General features: G+C 42.5%; 1 protein-coding gene across 1 annotated transcript in view; it reads left to right on the forward strand.

Moving 5' to 3' along the window:
- The window catches only part of FAM184B (family with sequence similarity 184 member B), a 173,741-nt gene that overhangs the window by 140,086 nt on the left and 13,548 nt on the right, over positions 1-20,107 (forward strand). Inside the window, exons 9-11 of the mRNA XM_044226042.1 lie at positions 6,449-6,578; positions 7,279-7,491; positions 19,423-19,576. Coding sequence (XP_044081977.1) covers positions 6,449-6,578; positions 7,279-7,491; positions 19,423-19,576 — 497 coding nt within the window. The remainder of the gene's footprint in view (positions 1-6,448; positions 6,579-7,278; positions 7,492-19,422; positions 19,577-20,107) is intronic.

Raw genomic sequence — 20,107 nt, forward strand, 5'->3', positions numbered from 1 at the left:
GTGTGTTCTCTATATTTATGGGTCTGTTTCTGCTTTTTTAAAAATCTGTTTGCTTTGTTTTTCAGATTCCACATATAAATGAAATCATATGGTATTTGTCTTTCTCTGTCTTATTTCACTTAGCATAGATGTCCTCAGATCTTTCCATGTTGTTACAAATGGCATGATCTCATTCTTTTTTATGGCTGAGTGATATTTTATACACACACACACACACACACACTCACACACACACACACTCTCATATCATATATACCTACACTACATTTTCTTTACCCATTAACCTATCGATAGACATTTGGGCTGCTAGGACAGGGATAGGATTGATGAAATTATATCATTGTAACAGACTTACATTTTACGTCAAGAGTTACCTTGTTAACTCTAATAGATTGTCATAAATTAAGGATACAAATTACAACCCATAACATTAAACATTAATACAAAGAAGAACTAAAAAAAATTCAATGAAGTAATAAAATGGAAGACTGAAAAATATTTGCCAGGTAAGATGGTAGAAAGGAGGAAGAGAAGGCAAACAGTAAGAAAAAGGATTAGGCAAATAGAAAGCAAATGGCAAGACATAGACTTAAGCCCAATCATTGCAATAATTACAGTATTCAAGAACCAAATATACCATTTAAAGGAAGAGATTGTCAGGATAAAAAGGCAAGGCATTGCTATATGTTGTCCATGAGAGAGACATTTAAATACAAAGACACTATTATGAGCAAAATTGTGTCCCCTCCCCCAAACTCATACATTGAGGAGCTTAGAATGTGATATACTTAGAGATAGGGCCTTTAAAAAGGTAATTAAGTTAAAATGGGATTATTAAGGCAGCCTTAATCCAACAGGACTGATGTCCTTATAAGAAGAGACCAGCATGCAGAAAACAGAGACAGAGGAACGTCAGTGTAAGGACACAACATGAAGGTGTCCATTTGTAAGCCTCAGAATAAGAGAAGCCTCAGAAAAAAAGCAAATCTGACACCTTGATCTTGGACATCTAGCTTCCGGAATTGTGAGAAAATACATTTCTGGTTTTTTAAGCCACACATCCTATGTTATTTTGTTACGGCAGCCCTGTAAACTGATGCAGGCACAGATAGTTCTGAAGATAAAAGGATGAACTATGCCAGGCAAACAGTAAGCAGAAGGAAGCTGATGTGGCTGAATTCATGTCAGAGGAGGCTTCAGAACAAGGAATATTACCAGGGATGAAAGGGGATATGTGATAATGGTAAAGGAGTCAGTTCATCTGGAAGACCACAATCCTAAATGTGTTTGACCTCATGACAGAGCTTTAAAAATAATGAAGCCAATAGTGAGAGAATGAAAGGGAGAAATCCACAGCCACAGTTGGAGATTGTGACACATTTCTCTGAGGATTTGAACAACTAGCCTAATAGCAGTGAGGATACAGAAGATTTGAGTTACATTATCAGCTAACCTAATCTAGCTGACATTTGTAGATGATGGTCTGAACAATGCTGAACAGATCTTCTTTCAAGGCACATTGTACTTTCTCCAATGTAGGGCCACAAAGTAAATCTTGATAAGTTTCAAGGATTGGAATATTCTCTGAAATATACTCTGTCTACCACAAAAGAATTAAGTTAGAAATGCAGAATAAGGGGCTTCTGGGTGGCTCAGTTGGCTAAGCATCTGCCTTCAGCTCAGGTCATGATCCCAGTGTCCTGTGATAGAGCCCCATGTCAGGTTCCCTGCTCAGCTGAGAGCCTGCTTCTGCCCCTCCCTCTGCCCCTGCTCCCTGCTCATGCTAGCTCTCTCTCTCAAGTAAATAAATAGAATTTTTTTTAAGTAAGAAATCCAGAATGATAAGCTATTGAGAAAATCCTCAGATATTTGGAACTTATACAGAATACTCCTAAATAATCTATTAGCCAAAAAATAAAATCACAGTGGAAATGAGAAACTACTTCAAATTCAATGATAATAGGACATGTCAGAATTTGGGAGAGATAGCTAATGAAGGCAAACCATAGCTTTAAATACTCCTACTTTAAAAAGAAAGCTCTAACATCAATTATCTGTGTTTTTGTCTTAAATTAGAAAAGGATAAGGAAGTTAAATCTGGAAGGAAAGATATTAAGTAAAATTGAAAGATAAAATAAAGATCTTATTAGGTAAAGATAAAATAAAGATATTTTAAATAAAGATATAAAGAAGGTAAAATAAAGATATTAAAAATAAAGATATTAAATTAAATTGGAAAGAATGATAAGAGCAGAGCTCCATGAAACAGAAAATGGGCTAATAGAAGAAATTGAGAAAACGAAAAATTAGTTCTAGAAAATTATATACTCAAACTAAGAATGATTAGGGAAATCAAGAAAGAGGAATGAAAGAGGGACATCCTTATAGATTCTATAGATATTAAAAGGAAATAAGGCAATTCTATGAACAATATTTTTATCAGTGATTTCACCAAAAAGCAAATTCCTTGAAAAATACAACTTATAAAAATGGCACTAGAAGAAATGGAAAATATAAGTAACTCATGGCTGGGTGATGGACATTGAGGAGGATATGTGCTATGGTGAGAAAAAAATGGAATTAATTTAAAAAATTCTCTAAAGGACAACTCCAGCCCCAGTTGATGTCATTAGTGAGTTTTATCAACAATTTTATTTTTTTATTTTATTTTCAAAGATTTATTTATTTGAGAGAGAGAGAGCATAAGCAGGGGGCGGGGAAAAGGGAGAGAGAGAATCCCAAGAAGACTCCTGGCTGAGTGCAGAGCCTGATGTGGGGCTCCATACCAGGACCTCAAGATCATGACCTGAGCTAAAATTGGGAGTTGGATACTTAACCTACTAAGCCATCCAGCGGCCTCTTATCAAGTATTTCAAAGAAGAAATAATATTAGTCTTACATAAGCTCTTTCAGAAAAAGAGTGTAGATACACCTTAATTTGTTTTATGAGATCAGCATAACTGGTACCAAAACCTAATAAAGACATTTAAAAGAAAAGAAAATGACAAATGGACATTCTTCATGAATGCAAAATCCTGTACAAAATATTTGGAAATCAAATCAAAGGATAGTACATCATCATCAAGTAGGATTTCCCCAGGAATGTGTTGGCTTAACATGTGAATAGTATTCATGTGAATTCGCCCATTAAAAAATAAAGGGAAAAAGTAAATAATCATCTCAGTAGGTGCAGAAAAGCATTTGACAAAAGTTAACATCCTCTCATGATAAAAAGTGTGCAGTCCATGAATAGCAGGGAAGTTCTTCAACCTGAAAAAGATAATCATGATAAATTACAGAAAATATACCCACTGGTGAAATGTTGAACACTTTCCTCCTAAGATTGGGAACACGGCAAACATTCTGCTCTCACTATTTAACACTGTCCTGGCCTGTCCTATAAAGCAAGAAAAAGAGCTACAAATGAGAAAAGAAGAGTAAAAAATATCTTATTTACAGACAGAACAATATGATTGAAATACTCACTGGTGTTAAGACGTTACTCTAAATTGAACTATTGATTCAGTTCAATCCCAAATACAATCCTAGCAGCTTTATTTGTAGAAAGAAATAAGCTGTTTTCAATATTGAAGTGGAAAAGCAAAGGACCTAGAAAAAGAAAAGAAGTACCTTGAAGAGTCAAGTTGGAGGACTCAGACTACCTGATTTCAAGATATTATGAAGCTAGAATAATGCAGACTGGGTGGTATCAATATATAAATAAACAAATAGATCAATGAAAAATAATGGAGTGTCCAGAAATAGACCCAACAAAAGATGTTGGATTCATTTTTGTTATAAGTGCCAAGGAAATTCAATGGAGATAGGAAGAGTTTTTCATCAAATGGTGTTGAAACTGAATCAACATATGGAAAAAAATGAACTTCAACCCTAACTTCACCCCATGTACAATAACTAACTCTAAATATACAATGTAAAACAATAAAGCATAGGAGAATCTCTTTGCAATTTGGGGGTGCATGGTAATTTTTTAGGACATGAAAGCAATAATCATCCAAGAAAAAAGTTGACAAAATTAAAATTTCTGCTAATTAAAAAATACTATTAAGAAAATGAATAAACAAATCACAGGCTGGAAAAAGTTATCCAGTCTGCATCCAGAGTATATAAAGAATTCCTATAAGCCAATAATAGAAAAGACAAATATAGTTTTAAATAAACAAAATGCTTAACACACTTGCAAATAAAGAATGGCACATAAGGACATGAATATGCACTTCACATCAGAGTCAGCAGGGAAGTGCAACTTAAAATTACAGTAAGATACCATTTCACACTCCCTGGAATGACTAAAATTAAAAGTACTGAAGACACAAAATGTTGACTATGATGTGGAGTAGCTGAAACTCTCATACGTTGCTGGTTGGAGCATAACATGGGGCAGTACCTCAGAAAACCATTTGATGATTTTGTAAAAAGTTAAGCACGCACTGGGGCACCTGGGTGGCACAGTCTGACTCTTGGTTTTGGCTCAGGATGTGATCTCACTGTCTCGAGATTGAGCCCTGCACTGAGCTCCGTGCTTAGTGTGGAGTCCGGTTGAGTTTCTCTCTCCTTCTCTCTTTGCCCCTCCCCTCCAACAGCACGTGCTCTTAATCTCTCTCTCTATCTCTCTCTCTGTCTCTGTCTCTCTCTCTCTCTCAAATAAATAAATAAATCTTTTTTTTTAAATTAAGCATAGGAAGAAAACACCACTGACATTCCAGCAAACTCTGCAGAGATGCCTACTGCGTGGCATCCTTTTACATCACTACACAGGATAAATGCTTAAAATCCCCATCTCAACCAGTTATATTTGAATTTCTCACCTGGTTCAAAAGTTCAGCTCTAGGTAAGGGAAGGTGTCCTCCAAAAAGATCCATGAGCATCTGTGCTAGAATACAGAAGAAACCACTGTAGCTTTAAGCCAGCATCTTCTCATTCATGTTCTATCCATAAAAACCTGTGTGCTACCCTGCAGTGTATCCCTGGGACAGCCAGTCAAAGGCATGAGCCTACTTTGAAAAGTGTCAAGTACTGATTCAAGTAAAGTATTATTATTTCGCTATTTTTTTCATCTGCAGAAAGTATTGTGAAATTAGACCAGAGAGGCCTCTTTTTTTTATTATTTAATTTCTTTTCAGTGTAACAGAATTCATTGTTTATGCACCACACCCAGTGCTCCATGAAATCTGTGCCCTCTCTAATACCCACTACCTGGTTCCCCCAACCTCTCACCTCCCACCCCTTCAAAACCCTCAGATCGTTTTTCAGAGTCCATAGTCTCTCATGGTTCATCTCCCCCTCCAATTTCCCCCAAATCCCTTCTCCTGTCCATCTCCCCATGTCCTCCATGTTACTCCTTAGGCTCCACAAATAAGTGAAATCATATGATAATTGACTCTCTCTGCTTGACTTATTTCACTCCCCATAATCTCTTCCAGTCCCGTCCATGTTGATGCAAAAGTTGGGTCTTCATCCTTTCTGATGGAGGCATAATACTCCATAGTGTATATGGACCACATCTTCCTTATCCATTCGTCCATTGAAGGGCATCTTGGTTCTTTCCACAGTTTGGTGACTGTGGCCATTGCTGCTATGAACATTGGGGTACAGATGGCCCTTCTTTCACTACATCTGTATCTCTGGAGTAAATACCCAATAGTCAATTGCAGGGTCATAGGGAAGCTCTATTTTTAATTCAGAGAGGCCTCTTTTTCAGAGCTCCAAGGACTAACTAAGCCCCATAACCAACTCCAAGCTCTCAGCATTTTTGCTTGTTTGTTTATTTTTATTTATTTTTTTTCCATGAAGGAGGTGCTGCTCCATTTATTTTAGGTCTTTTTTTTTCCAATTTATTTATTTTCAGAAAAACAGTATTCATTATTTTTTCACCACACCCAGTGCTCCATGCAAGCCGTGCCCTCTATATTACCCACCACCTGGTACCCCAACCTCCCACACCCCCCCCCGCCACTTCAAACCCCTCAGATTGTTTTTCAAAGTCCATAGTCTCTCATGGTTGTTTGTTTATTTTTAAATATTTTATTTATTTATTTGACAGAGATCACAAGTAGGCAGAGAGGCAGGCAGAGAGAAGTGGGGAGCAGGCTCCCCGCGGAGCAGGGAGCCACATTCGGGGCTTGATCCCAGGACCCTGGAATCATGACCTGAGCTGAAGGGAGAAGCTTAACCCACTGAGCCACCCAGGTGCCCCTCTCAGTCGTTTTAACAGCCAGTCATTAAGCACCCACTAAAACCTTTGGGCTCCAGCTGAATCCTAATTGTGCAGTAACACTTAGAACTGTGTGTCAGGTTACATCTTAAATCCAACGAAGATACTTCTCACCCCGCTCCCTGCCGTGGGAACTCCCTTCTCCCAGCCCCAGGTGGTCATGTCATTCCCAGCCCTGGATCTTTTGTGATTTGCACCTCTCTGTCTTCAAAGGATTGAAGTGCCCCTTAAGGAGGGAAGTGACCTGCAACCTCCACTGCACTCTTTGCTGAAGGAGAAGGCGCCAGAAATCCAGCGTCTACAGGAGGAGTGGCAAAGCCAGAAGGCTAGATTGCAGGCCCAGGTAGGACAGCCATGGTGGGGAGATGCCCTCCTGCTGGTGGAACCCCGCCTCCTTCTCCTCCTTCCAGACAATGTTGGAAATACACACAGAACCTGATTCATGTCAGGGCTGGGAGGGCATTCCAGGTCAGGACAAGATGGGATTCTTGGTTCTCTGTATTCATTCATTTATTTAATAACTCCTGTGGCCCATAAGCACCTCCTATGAGCTAGGAACCTTCTAGAAACTTGGGGTACATTAGTGAACAAACCCAGGCAAATTCCTGCATTACAGCACTTGTATTATAGCAGAGGAAGTGGGAACAGACCCCAAATACCAGACATAAGAAAGAAGTAAAGCACATGGCATATTAGAGCATGATCCGATTTTAGGAAAAAGGAAAAACAGAACAAGGTCAAAAGGATTGAGAAGCTGTCTGGTCATGGGGGAGTGGGTGTAATATTCACGGGAGTTATCAGGGAAGGCTTTCTTGGCCTTCTGCCCTTCTGACCTGATATTCGTGGCTCTAGCTGAGAAGCCTCCAGAAGACTGGCCATCACAGGTTTTTCAAGGTTACAGCATTCCCCTTCAGAGTTCCCTCAGATAGAGGAGGTTCAGCTGGAATGAGATGTCCAGTGCACTTACTTGTTTTCAAGCCCCTCAGGAAGGGAAGGGGGAGGGAGAGGGCGCAGCCTGAGGGCAGGATGCCATGGGGGGGCAGGTCTCCCAGATGCAGCAGGCTCTGGAGCAGTGCGCCAGCACCTACAGGGAGGACCTGCAGGAGCTCAAGCAACTCTCCGACCACGAAAGGGAGAAGCTGCAGCATGAGCTCCAGGAGACCATTCAGCAGAACCAGGCCGTGAAAGCCCAGCTCGAGGCCTCCCACCAGCGAGCCCTGCGCACGCTTGAGAAGGCCAAAAATCAAGAACTCAAGGTAAGGGGAAGTCCACTACTTACTGAGCCCTTGCCATGGAATCATCTGTCATGTGCTAGACGGATTGCATTTTGTACATGATCTCTAATCCCTCCGTGAATCTTCCAGGGTCACTATTATCACATTCCCTTCTTCCAGTTGAGGAAAAAGGCTCAGAGGGATTCAGTATGTTGCTCAGGGTCACACAGCTAGGACGTGGCCATTCGAGGATTCACACTTAGGTCTGTTTGGCTACTTGTACTGCGTATCCCTATTTCTATGTGACCTTGATAACATAAGAACAGCTTTATGACTTGGGCAATGTTGTGCGTGATGCATGCTGGGGGGTCGGACTCGCATGGGAGACAAAAACAGAGAGGGCAAGTTGGAAAGTTGGAACAAGCAGGTCAAGTGCACTATGATGTGTAATCCAGCAGGAGCAAGTTTCATCTACCTTCTACTTTCCCAGAAGGCCTTTGCTCCTGCTCCCTCAGGAGCTGGGGCTCCCACCACGACTGTCACAACAGACTGTCTTCCCCGGTTATAGCATCTTTATGCTCTATCTAATGACTTCCTTATACCATCAGATCTGCCACCTGAACCTGCTTGGGGCCAAGAAACATCTGTGTCTGTTCAGACCCTGAATCTCTTCCTAGTTCAGGATAGCTCCTTAGAAAAGTCTCCCACTGAATTACAGTTTCTTTCAAGTTTAATTTCCCCTTCTATACACTGGGGGCATTGAAATCCACCTCTTTGAGATGTCCATGAATAAGTGGAAAAAATGAATTTCTGGTTTTAAGGTGACAGAATAAATGCTTTTGAATCCTTTCTTATTGGAAACCGTCCAGGAAACAATAAGGAAACACAAAGCCGAAGCATACTCCTATTCCAGATAAAGCAGGAGGCATCTGTGCCCTTGAGCCCCGCTACATGAGAACAGGACAGAAATGAGGAAATAGCTTGTGGCCTCACAGAGCAGAAAAGCTCAAGCCAAAGTACCTGCAGAGAGAGGATGAGAATCAAGCTGATTCCATGGCAGAGCTCAGAAATGCTCAGGAATTGGAGGTAGCAGTTATCACAGAGGCAAGAATGAGATGAGGAATATGACTGACATAGAATGTCACATTCCCAGCTCCGCCAGCACAGGCAAGCAATTAGCTCTCCCTTATTTAAAGACAAGAGATGGGGTTGGGGGAAATCCCTGGATAAACTGAGCCAGAGAGACTCTGAATTGGGAAACATGATTCACAGGGGCTGGGATGAAGCTTGGGTCTGAGAATAGGTTCAGGTGAAAATCTGTATACTGAGCTATTCGTTGGACCACTGCCACCTCTCTGTGGTCCCCAGAAGTGCATTCTCCTTTTCAGCTCTAGAAGTCAAGCATCTAGAACTTAAATACTCCCTAAGTAGGAGACTGGAGAATGTTCTCTGGGGAAATTAAACCATCCTAGAGAAAAGACCTAGATTCTCACATTTGTGGACTTCCAGTAAAATTGCTAGTTGGCCATCTGGTCACCCTCTAAAGGAGCCCAACACCCCATGGACCCTCTTCCAAGTAGCTCCATCTCAGCGTTCCATCTTTAATAAGAAAGCACAGCAATTACTAAACTTTTTAGGGAAGCCTCTAACATGGACGTTGGAGTCCAAAATAACCTGGAGGAGAAGGAACAGACTCAGAAGAAATGGCTAATGCAGTCAGCAGAAAGAAAAAAAAAAAGCTTTGATGAGTACTGATCTCCTCAAAATTAAAAGGTGATGTTTGCATCTGTGAAAGAACAACATGCTATTTGTAAAGGAGGGGCAATTAGGTTAAGGAAGAGCTCTTTAGATAAAAAACATGATCACAGGAATTCTAAAGGTCAGGAAATGAGTTGAAATGGAAAAAATGAAGAAACCTTCCAGAAACCAGAAGAAACACACACACACACACACACACACACAACAGTGAAATGGGTGGTTGGAGAGAAGGAACACAAAGTGTAGAGACACAGCTGGGAGGCTCATATATAACAATTGGGATTCCAGAAAGATATAAAGGAGGGGAAAGTATTTTCTTTGTTTTTTTTAAATTTATTTTTATTAATTGTTTCTATTAAGATATAATGTGTTTTTTGCCCCGGGGATACAGGACTGTGAATCATCAAACTTACACACTTCATAGCACTCACCATAGCACATACCCTCCCCACCCCATCCATAACCCAACCATCCTCTCCTTACCCCTCCCACCCCAAGAAACCCTCAGTTTGCTTTGTGAGATTAAGAGTCTCTTATGGTTTCTCTCCCTCCCAATCCCATCTTGTTTAATTTTTTCCTTCCTTACCTCCCAAACTCCCCACTCTGCCTCTCAAACTCCCCATATCAGGGAGATCATATGATAATTGTCTTTCTCTAATTGACTTATTTCACTCAGCATAACACCCTCTAGTTCCATTCACGTCATGACAAATGGCAAGATTCCATTTCCTTTGATGGCTGCATAGTATTCCATTGTGTATGTATACCACATCTTCTTTATCCATTCATCTGTTGATGGACATCTAGGTTCTTTCCATAGCTTGGCTATTGTGGACATTGCTGCTAAGAACATTTGGGTGCATGTGCCCCTTTGGATCATTACATTTGTATCTTTAGGGTAAATACACAGGAGTGTGATTGCTGGGTCTTAGGGTAGCTCTATTTTCAAGTTTTTGAGGAAACTCCATGCTGTTTTCCAGAATGGTTGCTCCAGCTTGCATTCCCACCAACAGTGTAGGAGGGCTCCCCTTTCTCCACATTCTCTTCAACATCTATCATTTCCTGACTTAACTTTAGCCATTCTGACTGGTATGAGGTAGTATCTCATAGTGGTTTTGATTTGTATTTCCCTGATGCCAAGTGTGTTGAGGACTTTTTCATGTGTCGTCTGGATGAATGTCTATTCATGTCCCCTGCCCATTTCTTGATTGGATTATTTGCTCTTGGGGTGTTGAGTTTGAGAAGTTCTTCATAGATTTTGGATTCTACCCCTTTATTTGATATGTTATTTGTGAATATCTTCTCCCATTCTCTTAGTTGTTTTTTTTTGGTTTTGTGTACTGTTTCCTTTGCTGTGCAAAAGCTTCTGATCTTGATGAAGTCCCAAAAGTTCATTTTTGCCCTTGCTACCCTTGCCTTTGGTGATGTTTCTAGGAAGAAGTTGCTGTAGCTGAGGTCAAAGAGGTTGCTGCTTGTGTTCTCCTCAAGGATTTTGATGGATTCCTGTCTCACATTGAGGTCTTTCTTCCGTTTTGGGTCTTTTTTGTGTGTGTGGTATAAGAAAATGGTCCAGTTTCATTTTTCTGCATGTGGCTGTCCAATATTCCCAACATCATTTGTTGAAGAGACTGTCTTTTTTCCACTGGACATTCTTTCCTCCTTTGTTGAAGATTAGTTGACCATAGAGTTGAGGGTTTATTTCTGGGCTCTCTACTCTGTTCCTTTGATCTATGTGTCTGTTTTTGTGTCGCTATCATACTGTCTTGAGGATTACAGCTTTGTAACAGAGCTTGAAGTCTGGAATTGTGATGCCACCAACTTTGGCTTTCTTTGTCAATATTCCTCTGGCTATTCGGGTCTTTTCTGGTTCCATATAAATTTTAGGATTATCTGTTCCATTTCTTTGAAAAAAATTGATGGTATTTTGATAGGGATTGCATTAAATGTGTACATTGCTTTAGGTGGCATGGATATTTTCACAGTATTTGTTCTTCCAATCCATGAGCATAGAAAGTTTTTCCATTTCTTTGTGTCTTCCTCAGTTTCTTTCATGAGTACTTTATAGTTTTCTGAGTACGGATTCTTTGCCTCTTTAGTTAGGTTTATTCCTAGGTATCTTATGGTTTTAGGTGCAATTATAAATGGGATCAACTCCTTAATTTTTCTTTCTTCTGTCTTGCTGTTGGTGTAAAGAAATGCAACTGATTTCTGTGCATTGATTTTATATCCTGACACTTTACTGAATTCCTGTATGAGTTCTAGCGGTTTGGGAGTGGAGTCTTTTTGGGTTTTCCACATAAAGTATCATATCATCTGCAAAGAGTGATAGTTTGACTTCTTTGCTGATTTAGATGTCTTTTATATCTTTTTGTGGTCTGATTGCTGAGGCTAGGACTTCTAGTACTATGTTGAATAGCAGTGGTGATAGTGGACATCCTTGCCATGCTCCTGACCTTAGGGGAAAAGATCTCAGTTTTTCCCCATTGAGAATGATATTTGCTGTGGGTTTTTCATAGATGGCTTTGATGATATTGAGGTATGCACCCTCTGTGCCTACCCTGTGAAGAATTTTGATCAAGAAAGGATGGTGTACTTTGTCAAATGCTTTTTCAGCATCTATTGAGAATATCATATGATTCTTGTTCTTTCTTTTATTAATGTATTGTATCACATTGATTGATTTGTGGATGTTGAACCAACCTTGCAGCCTTGGAATAAACCCACTTGGTCGTGGTAAATAATCCTTTTTATGTGATGTTGGATCCTATTGGCTAGTATTTTGGTGAGAATTTTCACATCTGTGTTCATCAAGGCTATTGTTCTGTAATTTTCTCCTTTTTGATGGGATTTTTGTCTGGTTTTGGGATCAAGGTAATGCTGGCTTTATAAAATGAGTTTGGAAGTTTCCCTTCCATTTCTGTTTTTTGGAACAATTTCAGGAGAATAGGTATTAATTCTTCTTAAAATGTTTGGTAGAATTCCCCCTGGGAAGCTGTCTGGCCCTTGGCTCTTGTTTGTTGGGAGGGTTTTGATGACTGCTTTAATCTCCTTACTGGTTGTGGGTCTGTTCAGGTTTTCTATTTCTTCCTGTTTCAGTTTTGGTAGTTTGTACATTTTTAGGAATGCATTTCTTTCAGATTGTCAAATTTGCTGTCCTATAGTTGCCCATAATATGTTCTTATAATTGTTTGTATTTCTTAGGTGCTGATTGTGATCTCTCCTCTTTCATTCATGATTTTATTTATTTGGATCCTTTCTCTTTTCTACTGTTCTTTTGGTTTCTATTTCATTGATTTCTGCTCTTTATGATTTCTCTTCTCCTGTTGGGTTTAGGCTTTCTTTGCTGTTCTTTCTCCAGCTCCTTTAGGTGTAGGATTAAGTTGTGTATTTCAGACCTTTCTTGTTTCTTGAGAAAGGCTTGTATTCCTATATACTTTCCTCTCAGGACTGCCTTTTGCTGTGTCCCACAGATTTTGAGGAGTTGTGTTTTCATTTTCGTTTGTTTCCATGAATTTTTTCAATTCTTTTTTATTTTCCTGGTTGGCCCATTTATTCTTTAGCAGGATGCTCTTTAGCCTCCATGTATTTGAGTTCTTTCCAACTTTAGAAAGGGAAAGTATTTTCAAAGAAATAATGAAATCCTTGGAACCACAGGAGAAAGACCTCTACCAAGGCTTATCTTGAAATTTCAGGACACCAGGGAAACAGAAGAAATTCCAAAAGCTCCCAGTGAGAAAAAGTGATTCCAGACACAAATTATTTGAATCAGAATGTCATGGGACATCTCACAGGCAGCAAAACAGTATATTAGAAGCCAATGCATAATTCTGAGAAATTCCATTACAACTATTAATAACTGTAATGAGAGACTATGGACTCTGAAAAACAATCTGAGGGTTTTGAAGGGGCAGGCAGTGGGAGGTCGGGGTACCAGGTGGTGGGTATTATAGAGGGCACAGATTGCATGGAGCACTGGGTGTGGTGCAAAAATAATGAATACTGTTATGCTGAAAATAAAAAATAAATTTAAAAAAAGAATACAAATATCGACAGGCATGTAAAATATTAAGGAATTTGCCTTCTGTTCTCAATTTTCTGCCTCTCACCTCCCAATTCACTCTTCCCTGTCTGCCCTGCAGTAATGACCCAAGATTACTGAAGCATTTCTCCTTCACATGGAGCATCATATTAAGCTTTGTCAGTAGAGGAGACTGGAGACACCTTGTAGGAGGAGAGAGGCTTCTTCTCTTCCTGGTTTTGGTGGCTGTGTTTTTGCTTTGTCTCTGGCTTCACTTGCTCACTGAAGAGCGACATGGCTGTGTGAGGACGCCTGGTGCTCCTCTGCCCCAGTAAGCTTACAGTGACCTCACAGACCTGGCCTGGGCTGAGTGACTGCTTTCCTGGAAGGAAGGCAGTCCTCACAACGGCACAGCTTATTCTGACTCTCCCTGTGATTCCCGCCCCACCCCCACCCCCCCACTGGCCACTGTTTTCTGTAGCCCAGAGATTTGTTTTCTGTGAGCCTCCTGAGACAAATACCATCATCTGCTCTGGCCCTCACACCTGCATGGGCACCACTATTCCCTCCGAAAATCACCCACCTGTGGCTCCTCTGTACTATGGAGGGTTGTTCCTGCTCGACCAGTAACTGGACCAACAGTGGCCTGGATAGCTAGTGATCTTCTTCACCAGCGAGCTACCACCATACCTTCTCCGACAAGGTCTGGATCCCAAACTGGGGAAGGATTCCCCCCTTCTAAGTTGTTCTTATCTTTGGTACTCTCTCCCAGCCTCAGGACACCCTGGAGTTCTCTTTTTATCTCTAGAATTACTCACCTGTGATAGCACAGTAATTTTTTATATTGAGCTCCTACTTAAATTTCTGTGTGGTTTCTGTCTCCTGTTGGACCCAGGCTGCTATGTCTTCCACTGCTTTTCCTTAGGAAGTTCCTTGAAGAATGCCCCACCCAAAGGAGGGAGCAAGCCAAGGATTCCAAAATAAAAGGGATCTAGGATAGAGGAATTCAGGGTAGGAGAAGAAGGAAAAGGAAGGAGCCCAGCTATGCCACTGGCCCTGGCCGAGACAACAGCTCAGTCCCAGCTGGAGCAAGAAGACTGAGGTCTCAGAAGAGCAACTCTAGAGGAAAATAAAACTACTGGATTTTCTAATCCATTTGCCCATGTAGAAAGTTGCATTGAAAGTCTCTAACACACACACAAATGTTTTACAAAGCTTTTAGATGTAGGAAGACTTAGCCAAATATTTAAAGAAAGCTAAGCAAATTTTTAAAAAATGCAGCAAGTTATCAATGTAAGGAAAAACAGTAAGTTGTGCAGGTAGGCATTAATCATAATAGTTTTACTTGGGAGTGAACTGTATGTACTCATAATAACAAAAGTGTTGAATATATTCCACTATATTAAAAAAATAAATAATGATATGTGAGGAATGGAAGGGGGAGACTGTATGAGACCTAAAATCCTCATCTATCCAAATGCAAATACAATTCCTAATCTCAAAAATAACCAAGACAGAGCAGAAGGGAGATTCTAGCCTGTTAATTGTGGCAAATACCTAAAGAAACAACTGGAAGAGTTGTCAGAGGCTTCCTCCAGAGAACAGAGTGCAGAGAGAGGAAAAAGGAGGGTTTTCCTTTCTTTTAATACTATTTAGCCCTTTATACTATATGCATGTATTGTCCTGATAAAAATATACAATAAGCCTTTAAAAAAAGAAAAAAGAAATGAAATAATGCATGTGGACTGTTTGGTTTCTAATAGGTGTTTTTAAAAAAATGTGAGTTCTCTTCTTTATTCTTTTAAATCTTTTTCCAATTTGACTTGCAATTTACAACAGCTCCAGTTGATGAGATGCCAGGTTGCGAGGTGGTGGGCAATGCTGGCCTTTGTGTTCTCCTAAGCTTTACCCATCCAGGCTGTAGACTTAGCTCCCGGGGAAGCTGGGGATTGTGGCTCACCAGTGGGAGTGGTGGTCCAGGGCTCCCCTGGATGGAAGGAAGGAACCTGTGAGCTCTGGGCTCCTCAGCTCTGCCCATACCGCCCCCCATACCTTGCAGATCTCAGCTCTAGCCCCTGAAGACCCTACAGATTCATGGGGTCCTTGTTGCTGGCTCAAGTCCGATGATTCCAAAGTGACACCAAAGAATCAAGTTCCAATTCTAATTTAAAATACCAGATATATAGTCATTCCTTGTACGGGATCGTGAGGAGGAGTGGGATGCATGGGTTCAAATCTTGGGTCTGCCCCTTGTAAGGTGTGGGCTCAGGCAATCTCTCAGTTTCTTTGTGTCTCAAGTTTCTCATTTATAAAATAATAACTACTAAGACTGTTGAGAGCACCAAAGAGATAACACATGTAAAGTACTTAGAACCATACGAGGCTGAGTAAGAGCTTGTCTTTGTCCATTCAGGTTGCTGTAACAGAACACCACGGACTGAGCCACTTGGAAACATAAAAATTAATTCCCCGCTGTTCATTCTGGAGGCTACAAGTACAAGACCAAAGCACCAGCTGGTCTGGTGTCTGTTGAGAGTTCGCTCCATAGTTCATAGAAAGCCGCCTCACTATAACCTCACAAGGGAGAAAGGGTAGGGGAGCTTCTGTGAATCTCCTTTATGGAGCACTGATTCATGAGGGGTTCACTATCCTTACCTCATTAACCCCCCAAAGCCCCACTTCTGATGCCATCCCATGGGGGATCAGTTTTCAACCTATGACTTAGGGGCGTGGAAGGGGGGTTGGGCAGAAACATCCAGTCCATAGCAGAGCTCCATTTTTAAAGATTGGCTGTTACTGCTCACTCATTGACCCTGAATTATTTATAGAACAGCTTCCACCACCTACTGTCACGCTGTGCTCTGCAGGCATCAGGATGATTAATACACTCTTGGCTTTTTGGACCGCACCTCCAGGGGGAAAGGCAACCACTAAGACAGGTTGCTGTAGTTCAGTGGGTCAGAGCCAGGGGACAGTTGGGAAGCACAGGGAAAGGAGACTTTACCCAGGATGGGGATAGAGAGTGTGTTACTATGATTTCTAAAAAGAAATCTTATTTGGTATTAGTCTCATTTCTGACACACTGCTCCTAAAACTCTTGGAAATTCCTAAGCAAGGAGAGCAGCCAAACTGTCTTCTGTTACGTTAATGAGATAGCTTGGGGACCCCACTGAGGTTGAGAGGGCTGATTGCCAGGGGAACCCACCTTAGGATTTGAGGGTTGGAACTTTCAGTCCCACCCCTGATCTCTGGGGAGAGGGGAAAGGCAGGAGATGGACTCAGTCACCAGTGGCCAATGATTTAATTAATCATGTCTATGTAACGAAGCCTCTCAGAAACCCTAAAGCAGAGAGGGGGCTCAGAAAGCTTACAGGTGGGCCAACACCGCCACCTACCACAAGGGTGACATGCCCCAATTTCATGGGGAAATAAAGCTCCTGTGATCTCTTCCTACATATCTCTTCATCTGGCTATTGATTCATATCCTTTACTATCCTTTGTCACAAATCGATAACCTAGTAAATAAACAGGTTTCCTGAGTTCTATGAGCCACTCTAACAAATTAATTGAGGGGTCGTGGGACCGCTGATTTATAGCCCGCTGGTCAGGAGCACAGGTAATGACCTAGTCTTCCAGCCGGCATCTAAGACTCAAGGCGGTCTGATGGGACTAAGCTCTCACCCTGTGGGGTGCTCTCTCTCCAGGCAGAGAGTGTCAGGATTGAGTTGACTCATAGGACACTGTCCTCCGCGAGTGTTCAGCATTGCTTATTGGTGTTGAGAACCCACTGGTCCTCCCCCCACCCCCCGCCCCTTCCTGCCCCCACACAAACACCTGCATTGTGACTGCTGTCATTACCTTTGAAGATACGGTGAACAAGGGCCTTTTAGGAGGCTTCAAAACAACCACAACACAAGCAGAGTAAACCTCCCATAGGTTTACTGGAGTCATTCACCAGGGGTGAGTGGTTTGATGTAAACTCTGAGTGTTCAACTTTGCATAGCTCTCACCATGGAGGGCTGCTGAGCAAAAAAGCAGGCAGTGCTGATCTAAACACTGTGCTGTTCCTGGGGGACAGAGGGGCTGGATCCTGGAGTGAGAGAGTTTGGCCCCATCTTCTGTAAAAGCCTGGACCTTTTCATTCCCATTTCCCTTGGGATAAAAATGTCACCAACTGCACTTCTCTGAGCCTGGTAGCAAGTACAAGAGGAAGAAATACTGGAGAGTCTGAAAAGGAGGAGACTCTTCTGTCTTATGAAATAAATCCACCACCGTTTGACTGAGTTTCCCAGAGGAGGAGTAAAACGGATTCCCAATTTCAGGGGGCAGCAGAGCCAAAGATGCCACTGTGCTCAGTTAGCTCCCTGGGGCTCTGGGGGTGGGGGATTCGGTGCTCTGAACTGGAGCCTCCCATCTTTGGTGAAACCCCATTTCTCATTGTTTCCAAAGGCTGCACGGGGAGTGCGGAGGGCCTGAGCCCAGGACCCTGCTGCCCAGGGGTGATTGTCCTGTCCCACCTTTACCTGTCTTCAGTCAGCTCACTTCCCTGCAGCTGGCTGGCACAAAGGAGGGAGATGATGCTTCCGGCATCTTTCCTGCATGACCTTGGGAAAACTAGTTCATCTCTCCCAGCCTCGACTTTCTCTTTTAAAAGATGGGCTATGTCTTTTTTAAATTTTTTATTTATTTGTATTATTTATTTATTCTATTTTATTGAGAGAGTGTGTGTGCATGCACACGGGGTGGGAGGTGCAGGACAGGGGAAGGTCGAGGGAGAGAGAGAATCCTAAGCAGAACCCTCACACTGAGCACAGAACCTGGACTCCCGGCTTGATCTCACAGCCCTGAGATCATGACCTTAGTAGAAATCAAGAGTCAGACACAGCCCACCGAGCCACCCAGGTGGCCCAAGATAAGCTGTGTCTTAACTGGAACTCTCTGTTGCAAAACCCCCCTGAAACTGTATTAGTTCCCTATTGCTACTATCACAAATACCACAAACTGTGATGTGGCTGACCACATCACAGATTTATTATCTGACAGCTCTGGAGGTCAGAAGTCCTAAATTCAAGGTGTCAGAGTGTTGGCAGGACTGTGTTCTTTCTAAAAGCTCAAGGGATGGATCTGTTTCCTTGCCTTTTCTGGCTTCTGGAGGCTGCCTGTGTTCCCTTGGCTCCTGGCCCCTTCCTGCATCATCCAAGTCAGCAGTGTAGCATGTAACATCTTCATATACCCCTGTCTTCCTCTCTCTCTCCCCAGCACCCTCCCTGCTCTTGCTCCCCTCCACCACTGCTTCCTTCTTCCATCAGCACCTCTCCTCTGACTGGCTGTCCTGCTTCCTTCCTATAAGGACCTCTGTGACTACATTAAGCCTGCCCAGATAATTTGGGATAAGCTCTCATTTCAGGATCCTTAACTTATTCACACCTGTAAAACTCCTTTTACCAAGGAAAGTAATATATTCACAAGTTCCAGGGATCCCCACGTGGATATCTTGGGGACCATTATTATTTTGACTCCCAGAAACCAATTTGAGCTAGCTTAGGAGTGGAGAGATTGCTATTAAAGTTTACAAAGCTACTCATAGAAACAGCTTTGGGTGTTTGATATATGAGAGACTTTCAATAAATGAATGTCACATAAAAGGATGACTGACTGAACGAAATAATCATAAATGAAGTAAAAGAAGAATAACAAATGAACCAGAGGGCAGAGACACAGCCAGTTCTGGGGACCAGACTAGACCAGAGACTGGAAAGACTATAGGGACCCTTCCTTCTGTTATTCCTGCCCTCCTCTTCACAGACAACTCTTTCCTCCTCCCTGGTCCTGGGACAGGTGTAAGATGGTCACCCCCTCCTGAGTGTGTTAAATCTGGAGCCAACTAGTCTGTGTCTGTCTGTCTGTTACTTGTGCTCTCTCTCCCTGGCCTCTGAACCCCAAATTCCCAATAACTGGCTCAACTTGGAGCAGGCGTCCACTCTGGCCTAATCAGCTAAGGTTTGGAGTTAGGTTCACATGGTATAAAATGGCTGCTGTGGCCAAGCCATCACCAACATCTCAGGTCGTTCTCAGTAGCCCAATAAGCCCTCCACCAAGGAATGGTGAATTCTCAGTGTGCCCTGGTGTATAGGAGGAACTTGGTGGAGGAGACAGGTCCCCCCTCCGTGCCCGCTTTATCCCACTTTCATCCACAGGCCACAGAGGAGCGCTTGAAGAAGGAATCCAGCCACAGCCTCCAGATCCAGCACCAGGCACACCGATTGGAGCTCCAGGCCTTGGAAGAAAAGGCCCAGCAGAAGCTCCAGGGGGAGCTGGAGAGGATGCAGACTCAACAGGCTCTGCTGTTAGGTATACAGCCCTCTGCCCCTGGGAGGGTCTAGCTACCTGGCAGGGTCCACACATTGGGACCAGGGGCAAGATGGGGCCCCCATGTTTGGAGGCACACAGGCCAGCGTGACTTTCCGGGTTCCGCCTCCAACTAGCTGGGAGACCTGGGGTAGGGGTGGGGGGGGTCACTGTCAGTCTCAGTTTCCTTTTCTGGAAAATGGAGTCACCATTGTCCCTACCCATAGGGACAGTGTGTGGATGTGATGATGTTAAGTAGAAAGTGCCTAGCATATGACAGGAGCCTGGTGACTGTTCCAGCTGTCCGAAAGCAGAGCGTTCCTGTGAAACATTCCCTAAATCAAAATGGGGAAAAGCAAAGAAGCAATTACCATTCATTTAAATGAACACTCTGGAGCGTTCCCAGACCCCCAAAGTCACCTGTCTTAGGCTTTCCTGATACGACAGGACACATCTTAAGAAGGGATGCACACAGTAGCTGGAGACAAGTCCAGACACTCACGGACACAGCGCCGGGCGCCGAGATGCTGGGCG

Source organism: Neovison vison, chromosome 11 (assembly GCF_020171115.1).
Source record: "Neovison vison isolate M4711 chromosome 11, ASM_NN_V1, whole genome shotgun sequence".
NCBI classification, from domain to species: Eukaryota; Metazoa; Chordata; class Mammalia; order Carnivora; family Mustelidae; genus Neogale; species Neogale vison.